Source organism: Sphaeramia orbicularis, chromosome 18 (genome assembly GCF_902148855.1).
Source record: "Sphaeramia orbicularis chromosome 18, fSphaOr1.1, whole genome shotgun sequence".
In the NCBI taxonomy this organism is placed as follows: Eukaryota; Metazoa; Chordata; class Actinopteri; order Kurtiformes; family Apogonidae; genus Sphaeramia; species Sphaeramia orbicularis.
In genome coordinates, this window is record NC_043974.1 from 1,533,102 (window position 1) to 1,547,877 (window position 14,776).

Consider the following 14,776-nt stretch of genomic DNA (forward strand, 5'->3'; position numbering starts at 1 on the left):
TGAGAAAAATGGTTAATTACAGTCTATTAACAATAAAAGCAATTGAGTTACACTTAACCATGTTACTCTACCAGGTTTATCTAGAACAGTACAGTTCCAGTACTGGTCTGAATGTACATGTATTATTATGGGATGGTGCATTAGTGTCCACTGTGTTGGCTGATATGGAACTAAAACAACCAAACCCATGAATATACAAGAGAACAGCTGGAGAAGAACTGACCACTGGAGTGACCACTGGAGTGACCACTGCATGAAAGGGTTAAGAAAACTAATGGATGTAGGTTTATAAATGGTTATTGTTTGGCATAAATTATGTTAATACTTGAAGACACTGTCAACATTCAACAGGTATAGCCTCTTATCTGTGATATTAAGAAGATGCTATGAGAGCCATGATGGAACCATTTTTGTCCTAATCCAATAAACCTATGTCAAACAGAGCAGGAGGGACTGTACCAGGACTGTCTTTGGCTGTTGTCTCAGTAGAGGCAGGTTTTGTGGTTTCCCCTGGCGACAACGCTGGGAGGGGCTCCACCACCTTGGTGAAGTTTAAAGGGAATATTCCTGTGCGTTTGTGGATCTGGCCCCGCCCCCACTCCTGCCCAATGAGCTCCAGGAGAGCGATGACGTCACCCTGTGAGAAGGTGAGCTCGTCCTCCTCCTCTCCCTCGTAGTCGAATAAGGCGACGCACCGAGGACCGCTGCACAAAGACATACGACAATTAAACCTGGTTAAGAACACATGCCATGAATATGCAGGTGTGTGTCGGCAAGAATCTGGTGATACGATATAAATCACAATACTAGGATCACGATACGATATATCATGATATATCATGATACTGTTAAAAAGGCAATTTTTTGTTTGTTTCTTTTTTTTTTAACGATTATTTCCTTGAAGAATTGAATTCCATCATAAATCTGCCCAAATCCTAAACACATTTGTATTTGATCCCAACAGGATCTAATGTTCTATCAGCAAATGTTCCAACTGTTCAAACTGGAATTCTGTTTTACAGACATTCCAGTTTCAGATCCTGTTCAAATGTTCACATTCTATTAGTTCACAACTAACATCAGAACAGGATTTGAGTTCAGTCCCAACAAAGGAACCAACATCTGCCTCTCAGACAGAAAAAAGAGCTTTTAGGAGGATTCATATAACCATTATTTAATAAAACGGTGTTAAATAATAATAAGATATAAACAATAAAGAAAAACAAAAATAAAAATAAACCTCTGCCATATCTGCATTTGAATAAATACCTAAAAGTACTGATACAGTACTTTTTAATATCGATATATGAAATATCGTGATACATTGCAGAACCACTATTTTCTAGCAGCCCTACAAATATGATTCTTCTGGAATGGTCTATAGCTCAGTCCGCTGTGCGTTGTGTCTGACCTGACAGGAGGAGGGTCTGGCTGTTCCTTCTGCTCAGTCGGCTGCACAGGTAAGATGGACTAGAAGACAGAGGAAACACAAACCTGTAAACTAAGGATGGACACTGACACTAATTTATGAAATCAATTCAGTCAGATTCAAGAATGCAAATTGATTCGATTACCGATTCCAATTCACATCCTTTTCTGAATAAATAAATTGACTGTAGCCTTTGTTTCCTTGTGGTTCATGGATCTAGTTCAGGGCTGTTAAACTCATGTTAGTTCAGTTCCACATACAGACTAAGATTTGTTATAAAGTGGGCTGGACCAGTCAGATAATATAAATAATAGGATAAGAACTGATGCATAATGTTAACTCCAAAGTTTTCTCTATGTTTTTGAGTCAAAAAGTCAAATTCCATAATGAAAATGTTCACATCTACAAACTGTACTTGAACGTAACATGAACAAATACGAACAACCTGAAAATTCTGAAGAAAAATAAGTGCAATTTTAGCAATATTCCACTTTAGTTTATCATTTATACATGTGTGTCATAACTTACAGATCACAGAGGATCTACAAACACACAAAACATGTAGTAACAGGCAGAGTATTGGTACAATTCTACATACTTCTCTGATGACATTTCAGGTTGTTCATATTTTTTGTAAAAGGCTAGTCTGTAAATGTAAACATTTTTGTGTAATTTTAACTTTTTTACACTAAAACAAAAAGAGAAATTTGTGGTTTTCTTTATTTATAGTTTATTATGACAGTGTTACTGGTCTGACCCATTTTAGATTGAATTGACCTAAAATGATTGTGACACTAGTGACTGTTCATATCTTCAGTGTAATTTTACATTTCATAAAACCATCCTACAGGCCGGACTGGACCCTTTGGTGGGCCAGATTTGGCCCCTGGGCTGCATGTTTGACACCTGTGCTGTAGCTGATGCTAAATCCCTCACTCCACGTGCACTTGTATATAATTCACACAGATGGGATGATCAGAGGTGTGTTTTCACACCTGTGACTGTGTTAGGCCGAGCCCCTCCAGCGCTGCTTTGGATTGGCCGTCTGGGATCGGTTCTAGATGGGTGTCCGTGTCCAGCAGACACTGGGACGAGTCGATAAGAGGCGTGACGGCGGTTTGAGTCCACTCATCGCCTGACATGTGTTCAGAGGGGGAGGGGCTAGCGTCATCGAGGACTATGAGGACTTCCTGTTTCTAGAACATAACATAAGGGATGCTGTTTTATTCATGACAGTGTATGTGAGTGACATTATGCTTCTTTGCATGTGTCCTTACCACACAGCTTTTATACAGCGGGTGTCCAGGTTTGGGGCGGGGGGGCAGAGGAGGCCCTCTCTTCGGTAGCTTTTGTCCTTTCATCTGATCAGCTGTTACAGAAGGAGGAGACGGTGCAGTCTGTGAAGACGAAGCTGAGACTGACGGAGCTTTGGTGGGAGGTGGAGTCTGGATGGCAGGAGATGACGTGGAACTGAAAGATGGAGGAGGTGGTCGGCCTGGAATGGATTTGATAGGTGGAGGACGAAGGGGGAGGAGCTTCACGCCGGATGGCCTGAAAAATAGTGACTGTGTTTGACAACTCTGGACCAGATAGCATGGATTAGGTTTATTATGAGGAAACAAAGTAAGAGGGAAAACGGAACTAAGAAACTGTTCAGCATGAGGAAGAGATTCAGCGGAGGGATGACAGACGGACGAACAGACGAATGAAACTGAGGATCTGACTGAGGATGGACACATCTGAGGAAACACTGGTGACGAAAGTCTCCTGCAGCTTTAAATACAAATAAAGCACCACAGATACAAATAAAGTAGAAGTGCTGGTAAAATCACATCCGTCTTCCTTTTCATCCCTCTGTCTGCCATGGCTCGTACACCTCTTTGTCCCATTAGATGACATGCCAGCTGACTAACATGCAACATATGGTTCTTCTTGGTGGTTCTTCTGGGTTCAACTGGACTGGTTTAGCTCTTTTGAACACGTTTCGTCTCTCATCCAAGAGACTTCTTCAGTTGTAATAACTGGTGGGAAACTGGACTTCTGACCACTGTCTGTCACCATTACTGGTATGGGTCCTTCTAATGTCATTGATGCTCTTGTGCCGTACCATCCCACCAGAACACTTCACTCTCTGAATGCAGGTTCTACTGCAGGTTCTCTGGGTCCGTAATGCTGCGTTTCCTCTACAGGGTATCAGCTTGACTTGACTCGACTCGTCCTTTTTGCATTTCCATTATGAAAAAGGACCTGGAATCTGGTACCTGGTCCTAGTTTTTTGGAATCTGGTACCCGGTACTAGTTTTTTGGTACCTCTTCCGCTGAAGTTCCAGGACTGGGGACCAGATACTAAAAGGTGACGTGTAAACACTGCAGACCACTGACTGGTCAGAGTCATCTCTGTGCCCCGCCCTTTTACAAAAACAGATGCAGAAGTTTCTAGTAAATCTGTCAGTAGGTGAATCCACATGATGACAGTCTGTAAAACTACACCATGGTTTGTCCAGGAGGTTCAGACTTTGGTGGACGATGTAAAAATTCAGCATGAGTTTGACGAGACAACACGCAACTCTGAGCAGACAACACAGAAGTAAGGCGCCGTGTTTACACGACACCTTTAGTATCTGGTCCCCAGTCCTGGAACCTCAGCGGAGGAGAGACCAAAAAACTAGGACCAAGTACCAGAATCCCAAAAACTAGGACCAGGTACCAGAATCCCAAAAACTAGGACCAGGTACCAGAATCCAAAAAACTAGGACCAGGTACCAGAATCCAAAAAACTAGGACCAGGTACCACAATTCAAAAAACTAGGACCAGGTACCAGATTCCTGGTCCTTTTATGTAATGGAGACGTAAAAAGGACAAGTCGAGTCGATACCATGTAGAGGAAAGGCAGCATTTGTCTCCTCTGTCAAACCATTTGCCTTCTCTTTTGTTTTGTTTTTTTCTTTTTTCTTTTTTTTTCTTTTTTTTTTAACCATTTGCCTTCTCTTTTGAGCAGAGACCACAGACCACTCCCCCTGCAGGTTTATAAGTCCAGTTTGTCCCACCAGTTATCAGAACTGAAGAAGTCTCTTAGATGAGAGATGAAACGTTTTCCAAAGAGCTAAGCCAGTCCTTCTGAACAGAGAAGAACTACGAAGAACGCTGACATGAGCCACTGGGAGCCTACACAGACAACCTATGGGTCTATAATAGAGGATGAAGAGTGAGTCATGTTAGACCACAGGTGTCAAACATCCAGCCCTCCAAAGGGTCCAATCTGGCCCCTGGGATGAATTTATGAAATACAAAAAGGTACACTAAAGATATCAACAATCAGTGGTGTTCAAATCATTTTAGTTCAATCTAAAATGGGTCAGACCAGTAAAATACTATCATAACAACCTGTAAATAAAGAAAACCACAAATTTCTCTCTTTGTTTTAGTGTAAAAAAGGTAAAATTACACAAAAATGTTTACATTTACAGACTAGCCTTTTACAAAAAAAATTTCAATAACCTGAAATGTCTTCAGAGAAGTATGCAGAATTTTAACAATATTCTGTCTGTTACTAAATGTTTTGTGTATTTGTAGATCCACTGGGATTTGTAAGTTATGATGCACATGTATAAATGATAAAACTAAAGTAAAACTCGAGATTTGTTAAACAAAAAATGTTTGCATACATTGTGTTGTACACTTGTAATGCCATATACGTATGTCAGACTGTGTGGAAATATGGGGCAATGTGTATAAAACTAATATAGACCGGATAATTAAACTCCAAACAAAAGCTATTAGAGTCATAAATAAAGCTGGTTATCTCCAATCAAGTCGTCCATTTTTGGTAGAATCTGGTTTATTAAAATGTTTTGATATTGTACATTTAGAAACAATGGAAATTATGTTTGGTGCTAAAAGTAAAAGTCTTCCTGTTTGTATTCAGAACAATTTTAAGTTAAGAGAAGGGAATTATAATTTAAGAGGGATGTTTGTGTTTGAAACATATACAGTAAGAACTAACGTTAAATATGTCTGTGTTTCTGTTACTGGGGTCAAATTATGGAACCAACTGAAGGATGAAGTGAAACTGTGTAGCTCGCTGTCGAGTTTTAAAAAAGCTTTAAATTGTCAAAATCTCCAGGGCTGTGAAAATAATATGATTTCAAAGTGACTGAAGAAACTGAATGTAGAATAATTAGTGTTAATGTTTCATCTGCTGCAACTTCAGGTGTGGAGTAGGAGAAGCAGAAATAAAACCTGTGGATTCAGCTTCTGCCTTTTTCAGTTACCAAGTGTGTTCATTTATGTTTGTTTGTTTTTTTAGATGCATGTGTTTTTGGACATAACTGAAATAAAAATATTCATTCATTCATAAAGTGTAATATTGCTAATATTACACTTATTTTTCTTCAGAATTTTCAGGTTGTTCATATTTGTTCATGTTATGTTCAAGTACAGTTTGTAGATGTAAACATTTTCATTATGGAATTTGACTTTTTTCATTATGACATTATTTATAAGTTCTGATCCTATTATTGTACTGGTCCGGCCCACTTTAGATCATATCAGTCTGTATGTGGAACTGAACTAACAGGAGTTTGACAGACCTGTGTTAGATGTTACGCATCATCCTGTGTTTTGAGTTTTTATAAACCTCATGCCTGGAAAAACTCACATGGAAACTAAACAAAAAGTAGTGTGTCAAAATAAAATAAATAAAAAAAAATACTTACACACTAATAAAACTAAGTATAACTAGATTGAAAAGTCAAATAGCTCTGGTATGCTTGTTGAGAGGCATTCAGAACTCTATGCAGGCGTCAACACAAACTGTGTGGAATGCAGGGTTACATTCACAGTTATTCTGCTCTTGGATTATCATTATTATTCACATGATGCTTTCACAGCGACAGCAGACAGTCAACGCACCGTGGACAGAGGGGAGGGTCAGAGGAGCTGGGGGTTGTGCTGCCTGGAGCGTCACATTTCAAAGAGCCTTTCCTCAAAACTGAAGCTGGAGTTGGGGTTGGTGGTTTGAGTCCGGAACCCTGGACAGGTTTGGCCGGGACTGGGTTTGGATCCTGAGGTGTTGGTGAGGCTCCTGTTGGTTTTGGGGTCAGATTTGGAGCTGATAAAAAAAAAGGAAAGGATGTGAAAAGCAGAGTTAACAAAGGGCTTTCTGTAATTAAAAATATAAATAAAACACAACGAACTTGGATGAAGATTAAACGACTGAACAGAATTCACATCTTGAGTAGGGCTGTGTATCAGCAAGAATCTGGCAATACGATACAAATCACAAAACTAGGACCACGATACGATATATCACTATACTGTTAAAAAAAAAAACTTTTTTTTTTTTATAGATTATTTCCTGGAAGACTTTAATTCCACCAGAAATCTGCACAAATACTAAACACATTTGTATTTGATCCCAACAGGATCCAATGTTCTATCACCAAATGTTCTGACTGTGTTCAAACTGAAATTCTGTTTTCCAGACATTCCAGTTTCAGATCCTGTTCAAATGTTCAGATTCTATGAGTTCACAACTAACATCAGAACAGGATTGGAGTTCAATCCAAACAAAGGAAGGAACATTATTTAATAAAAGAGTGTGAAATAAGAAGAAATAAAATATAAACAATAAAGAAAAGCAAAAAAACTCAAATGAGCCTCCACCATATCTGCATTTGAATAAATACCTAAAAATATCCATACAGTACTTTTTAATATCGATACAGTATCGTGAAATGAAATATCGTGACATATTGCGGAACCAATGTTTTCTTACAGCCCTAATCTTGACCTGCCAAAACAAAAAAACTTAAATTTTAATACCATAAAATGACATACACCACATTAATTAATTGGATTAATTGGAAAAATTAATTAAATAAAATTAATTGGAAACAGCATGATGCAACAGTTTTTCACATACATTTTTAATTTTTAAAAACATTTTTTTAATCTAATGTCCTTTTCAGTGGACATGATGTAATTTTTTATTTTAAAGTAAATCTGTGAAGCTCTTGTCCACTACAGAGGACACAAACGCATTGTCAGGAGGATAAACACGTTCTCTCTGAGATGTACGAGAGGAAAAGTCCATCTGCACCATCACACATTTTTAAAAAAGTAACTTTTCCTCAAGTAAGTTTAAACTAGTTTTACACTTAACTGAAGTAAACATATTGCATATTCTGTGTGTACTTAATACTTTGTTGAATTACTACACAAGCTGTTTTTTTTTAATCAAACTCCCAGTTATTACGACGCACATTTTATTTTTCAAAAAATGTGTGTGATTAAGAGGCACAAAGATAAAAGCTCTTCAAAAATTTCACTCAACAAACAAAGGGTTAATTGTAGAGATATCTCTCAATACTAGGGGAGTTAGAAAATATCGGTTCTGCAATATATCGTGATATTTCATTTCACAATACTGTATCGATATTAAAAAGTACTGTATGGATATTTTATTCTAATGCAGATATGGTGGAGGTTCATTTTTGTTTTTTTGTTTTTCTTTTATTTATTCTTATTTCACACTCTTTTATTCAATAATGTTGGTTCCTTTGTTTGGATTGAACTCCAATCCTGTTCTGATGTTAGCTGTGAACTAATAGAATCTGAACATTTGAACAGGATCTGAAACTGGAATGTCTGGAAAACAGAATTTCAGTTTGAACACAGTTTGAACATTTGGTGATAGAACATTAGATCCTGTTGGAATCAAATACAAATGTGTTTAGTGTTTGTACAGATTTATGACGGAATTCAGTTCTTCAAGGAAATAATCATGTAAAAAAAGAAACAAACAAAAAAATTGCCTTTTTAACAGTATCATGATATATCGTCTCATGATCCTAGTATTGTGATTAGAATCGTATCGCCAGATTCTTGCTGATACACAGCCTAGTCAATAATAGAAATATAATCTGTTGTACGGCTGTTACACAACTGACTTCACTGACTGGAAAGTTTATCATTAAGACTTAATAATAATAATGATAATAATAATAATAATAATAATAATAATAATAATGATAATAATAATAATAATAATAATAATAATAATAATAATAATAATAATAAATCTTTATTTCTATAGCACCGTTAAAAATGAAGTTTACATATAAATGAAGTGAATCGGAGTAAAGAGGGCAGAGATAATGTAACATGATGCTGTTAAATCAATGTAAAAATGAAGGAGTGACATAAAACAACATCATGTATGAGAATATAAATTAAAAACCAAACTGGATAAAATTCAAATTTAAAAAATTAGAGATATCTTTCAATAATAGAAATATAATCTGTTGTACGGCTGTTACACAACTGACTTCACTGACAGAAAGTTTATCATTAAGACTGAGCAGCTAATAAAGCAAAGTTGCATCATGGGAATTATTACACAAGTTGATGATTCCTGTAGTTTGGATGAAAATATGGAGACACACAAGTACACAGTCTGCCATATACAGCTGACAACACACACACACACACACACACACTCAGTAACAGTGGGGTCTTTTTTCTTCTCATACAATCGCAGCCTTTTTCTTTTCCCTGGTTCAGATTGCATAATAAAACAGTATTTTTCTCCCTCTTTCTGCTCCACACAAACACTCAGATAAATTCATTCCACATGTTTGCATATTTCTGCTCCATGACCAGCACACAGGATTTGTTTCCACAGCTCAGCTCTCAAACACTGTACTGTACCAACACCGTACCCAGCTCCCTGCTCACACTAACACATACAGTCTGGCTCTTACCGCTGGCTCTGCGTGATGAGGTCAGCACGGCCGCTTTGGACGGGACGCCTGGACGACAGCTTCCGATTTTCACTGAAGAAAAAAAACAAAAACATCATTAGTCATTTCTCATATCAATACCTGCATATGGAAGCAAATCTGTCTCATCAGATTTTCAATTAGAAAAGCCACTGAATTTCTAGCACTGAATTTTTTTGCACTGAAATTAAGTATCTGAATTTTTTTTTTGGTGTCACATGACCAACCTAACATAACTTGATTGGCTGGCTGTCAGTTCGACTTGATATAGTATCATTGCTTATTCTTGGTGTCCCAGATGTGTGGTCTGAATTTTTTTGCGTCTGAATTTTTTGCGTCTGAACTTTTGCACCTGAATTTTTTACATCGTGAGTTTTTTTTATTCTAAATTTATGAACATAATAAAATTGAGAGACAAAAAATTGAGACACTTAATTTCAGTGCAAAAAAATTCAGTGCTAGAAATTCAATGGCTTTTATAATTCCAAATCTGATGAGACAGATTTACTTTCATACTTGCATTTCCTTTTTTACCTGTGGTGTAATAATCACCAGTGTCAGCTCTAGTTAAGCTTTTGTTTGAATAAGATGAATACAAGTCTGTACAGAACATAAATTTATAGTTTATGACTAATGGATATTTATTAGCTATCAACCATTTAATTCATCAACAACCTTTGTGAGAGTTGATTAATAACGTCATTTTTTGAGGAAAATAAAATGTAATCTTTTTTTATTCCATCTTCTTAAATTTTAATACTTTTCCGATTTTTTTTACTCCTCTATTACTGTAAAACGGAATACTTTTGATTTGGGAAATATTGACTGATATTTTAAAGTACAAGTAACAAATTATTCAGGAAAATAATTGCTAGCTGTAGCCCATGTAGGAGAATTTTTCACAACAATAAAATACACAACAAAATAACATGCTTAATTAAAAAAGTTAGATGTTACGATTGTATCAGGCAAAGTTAATGTGTGCAGTACATATTTAATATGCTTTAATAGTTTAAGCAGGAAAGACATGAATTTATACTGATACCAAGAAGGTTGTATTGTTTTCCCTGCAAACGTCTGGTATCAGTCACGTTGGACGTTCAGAGGGAGAATCCCCTCCTCAAACAGCTTCAGTCTGTTTCAGTCAGAGCTCAGACCTTTGGCTGTTGTTTAGTGTGAGATTACAATGAAACTGTTTCATACAGTCAATATGAGGGGAAAAGACACACTGGTGCCAGAAAGACATGTGAGTGAAAACACTGCAGGATGTTTTAAATGTCTGCATCAACACTGGAACTGGATGGAATTCAAGCTCAAACACTTGAAACTTTACACAAATATTGGACTAGCTGAAGTTTAGATAAGCTGTGGAAAAACTACCTGCTTTAAGTAAACAATGATTGTCAGGATGTAGAGGAGACACACAATTTAATTAATTAATTTTTTTAAAGTAGCACATTTATTTATTTATTTATTCAAAATTGATTTATTTTGAATATGGAAATGATACAAGCTTCCTGATTGCTACCAATTCATTTCTTTGTACAACATAATATAGAAATGAAAATTCAAGGAAGCATAAAATAATGATACACACAAAAAGAAAAAGAAAAAAAGTCATATTCAAAAAGGAGTGAGAAGAAGCAGAGCTTATTAGCTCTAACCCCTTTGTCTAAACTAACAATATGTACATATATACATACGTACCAATTATATCAAACCACTTTTGTTCTATTTCTGACTGCTTTCAAAAGAAACAGACATTAATAATGTCAATGTATGGACCTACAAATCTGATAACGTGTCAGTAAAATAAATGTTACAAGTTAGAATTCTAAGGAGCTCTTGTTCTAAAACACAGGCTGCCTGTGTGTGTATGTGAGACTGAACTAGGCACTGAGTAGCTGCAGTATTTCTGAGCCATAACCAGTGAACAGTGAAGTCCACTATCAGCAGCTGCACACACACACAGGTTATCTGGTAGATAAGCTGTCAGGGCTTTAGATTACCTTAATTTGGGCACATCAGATGCTGGAATCGGCGGAGGGGGTGGGTGCGGGATTAGATTTTTCAACAGTAATTCCTGTTTTCTCAGACTATTTCAGATATATTCAAGAGTATGAAGGCATGGATTCCACAAGTCTAATTTCCAGAAGTATTGATCAGCATATGGCCAGCTGATTTTAATTCCAAAATCACAGGACTGCATGCAGGCAGATAATTCATATGTCATATGTTTCACTGCGTTTGTTATGTGAGCGGCCTGAACTTATAGGTCGCCCACGAGGCATGGTTGTTGAGAGAAAACCTTTGGCGTACAACGTACGAGTCAATCTCCAAGCTCTCATCACCTCTCATTGGCCGAAACGGGTGATTTAGACCAATCAAACGGCGCAAATATGTCATACCTGCTGCCAGACAATAGTCTGGTCTTGTCTGTCTTTTATGTTTTGTGTGTCACTTCCTGTTTTATTTTGTTAAGTTTTCCCTCATGTGTCTTGTCTGTCGTCTTTACTTCCTGTTCCCCGCTCATCCTGACCTCTGACCTGATTACCTGTCTCCGCCCTAATTTGCTCCACCTGTGTCTAGTTGTCTTCCCTCCCTTTTGTGTATTTAAACCCTGTCTTTTCCTTTGTCAGTCGCCAGTTTGTAACTCCAGTAGTTCAGACCAGCGTACTTGACCTCGTTTGTTCGTTTGCCTGCCTGTTTTTTGACCTGTTTTTGGATTCCTCGGTTTTTCGTCTTCTGCCTGATCCCTGTCGGTTTTTGTCTGCCTCATCTGATCTGGTTTTGACCTTCTCGCCCTGACTACCGGTACGTGAGTTTGCCTAGTCCTTAAGTCCTGTTGCTCGATTGTTAGCCTGCCTGTGTATGACCTGTTTCCGTCCCTGACCTCCCTTTGCTTTTCCCCAGTCGGGGAAAATACTCCTAACACCGCTCGGGGAGACGGGCTGCTGCCCTCGATCCGGAGGACGAATCTGAGGAGAAAATCCCCAACCATTATCCTCAAGATTCTGTCACTCATTATATTTTTTCACCTGTGTGTGTGAACAATAAACCTTTTGGAACTAACTTTTGTTGTCGGAGTTCTGCATTTGGATTCTGTGTTTGTGCTAACGTTATCACAAAATATGACTTCTGCGGGAAGCATGAATACTTGTGCTTTCCTGTTCGGTACATATGTGTTGTTGTCAATGTTTTCTCTGTCGTTATGAACAAGCCTTGTATATTATAACCGATGTGTTTTACGGGAGGAAAAAGCAGGGGCGAGTGAGTCGATACTTTCGTTTACACTCTGCTCTGGCCTTTTTTTATTTTAATTTGGGGACACTAATTTGGGGACATTTAATTTGGGCACACCGTTAGTCGGCCCAGCCAAGGTGTAATCTAAAGGCCTGGCTGTGTCAACAGGGAACAGCACACTTCATTCACGCTGCATATTAACATCTGTGCATCAGCATGAGCGACACTCACTGCTGCAGAGTCACACAAATACAACACAATTACACAAAAATACTGTCAGGTGGTTTAAGAACCGTTTTAGATGAAGTATCACAGGAGCTGACATGTCTGTAAAACCTGTTGGTCCGGTCCAGTGCTACTGAGCCCAGACTGAACTCATAGTAATGACAGCTGTGTGCTCATAGCTCCAGTTTACAGTCAGTTTGTCAGCAGTAAAGGCTCAGCCACTGGTTTATTATGGGCAGAGCTCTTAGAAAATATGGGTTCTGCAATATATCACATTATTTCATTTCACAATACTATATTGATATTCAAAAGTACTGTATGGATATTTTTAGGCATTTATTCAAATGCAGATATTGTGGAGGTTCATTTTTGTTTTTCTGTTTATGTTTTTTGTTTATATGTTATTTCTTATTATTTAACACTGCTTTATTAAATAATGTTTCTTTGAATCCTCCTAAAAGCACTTTTTTCTGTCTGAGAGGCAGATGGGAGTTCCTTTACTGGGACTGAACTCCAATCCTGTTCTGATGTGAGTTGTGAACTAATAGAATCTGAACATTTGAACAGGATCTAAAACTGGAATGTCTGCAAAACAGAATTTCAGTTTGAACACAGTTGGAACATTTGCTGATAGAACATTAGATCCTGTTGGGATCAAATACAAATGTGTTTAGGATTTGGGCAGATTTCTGCTGGAATTCAATTCTTCAAGGAAATACTCATTTAAAACAGAAACTACTACTTCTACTACTACTAGGGCTGCTGCGACAGAGCAGGTGTCCCGTCCCGGTGCGTTGAGCCGACCAGGTGAACCAGTGTTTTCCATCGCTGGCGGTCTTGTGCCAGCTGCTCTGCGTCCTCCATGGTAACTTCATGTTGATGGAGGTCGCCCGCAATGACGTCGAGCCATCGGGTGCGGGGCTTGCCTCATGGTCGTCGTAATTGCCTTTTTAACAGTATCGTGATATATTGTGATATGTCATATCGTGATCCTAGTATTGTGATTTGTATCGTATCACCAGATTCTTGCCGATACACAGCCCTAATTATGAGAATTCCTAGTTAAGACATCTGGTAAATGTGAAAACAAGGCCCCGTTGATTTTCTGCATAAATGCTCAGATGTTTGTGTTTGGGCGTGGAAATAACTTTATTTATTTATTTATTTTATTATGGCCAAAAGTAGATCTTATACACTGATGTAGAGAGGTCAACACAGAGTCCACTGGCATCACCGTTTATAGTTTCATGGGTTTCATTTGAAGTTGATGTGTAATATGAAGACAAAAGACGCTCATCAGTGCAGAACTGCGATGAATTTAAATTTTTTCAAAAATTTATTTTAAGAGGGCCACTAAATGCACGCCTTATATTTACATAGAATTTATCTACATTATTGTGCATTCTTCTGATGTGCAAACTATGAGCCCTGTATATTCAATGTGCTTAGGGTTAGGGCTGTGTATCGGCAAAAATCTGGTGTTACGAAACACATCACAATACTAGGATCATGATATAATGTACCACGATTTATCATGATACTGTTAAAAAGGCAATTTCTGTGGGGGTTTTTTTGTTTGTTTCTTTTTTTATTTCCTGGAAGAATTGAATTACAGCGTAAATCTGCACAAATACTAAAAACATTTTTATTTGATCAGAACACGATCTAATGTTACATCAGAAAATTTTCCTCTATAAAAACTTAAAACTGAAATCATGTTTAACAGATATTACAGACATCAAGCAGTTTAAAAACAAATACAAACAAATGATTTTTACAAAATACACAGAGGAAAGGGCCTGAGGGGGGATCTGGTTGGTTTTCAGAGTGGGGCTTTGACACATATGTGCTCAAAATATCTAGTTTAAATATGGATATACGAGTATATTATTACTATATAGGACAATATAGAATATTATATGTATTTATATTATGTATGTATATGTGTTTTTGTTTGTTTGCTTGTTTTTGTTCTTTTTAGTTTTTATTAATATCTGATATTAATATCTGGTAGGAAAAGTTGTAAATGGGTATTATCATATTAGTGTATATAGGAAAAAGGATGTCTGTTGTTGTTTTAATATTCATATAAAATAA

At 37.3% G+C, this 14,776-nt stretch overlaps 1 protein-coding gene across 2 annotated transcripts in view; it reads right to left on the minus strand.

Moving 5' to 3' along the window:
• The window catches only part of LOC115438121 (SH3 domain-containing protein 19-like), a 69,475-nt gene that overhangs the window by 6,560 nt on the left and 48,139 nt on the right, over positions 1 to 14,776 (minus strand). Inside the window, exons 7-12 of one of the 2 annotated variants that reach the window (XM_030161508.1) lie at positions 9,194 to 9,265; positions 6,342 to 6,540; positions 2,707 to 2,980; positions 2,425 to 2,619; positions 1,412 to 1,470; positions 460 to 704 (exon numbers count right to left, since the gene is read on the minus strand). In XM_030161508.1, the coding sequence (XP_030017368.1) occupies positions 460 to 704; positions 1,412 to 1,470; positions 2,425 to 2,619; positions 2,707 to 2,980; positions 6,342 to 6,540; positions 9,194 to 9,265 (1,044 nt within the window). Of the gene's footprint in view, positions 1 to 459; positions 705 to 1,411; positions 1,471 to 2,424; positions 2,626 to 2,706; positions 2,981 to 6,341; positions 6,541 to 9,193; positions 9,266 to 14,776 lie in introns of both variants that reach the window. The other variant, XM_030161507.1, reaches the window with a different exon arrangement.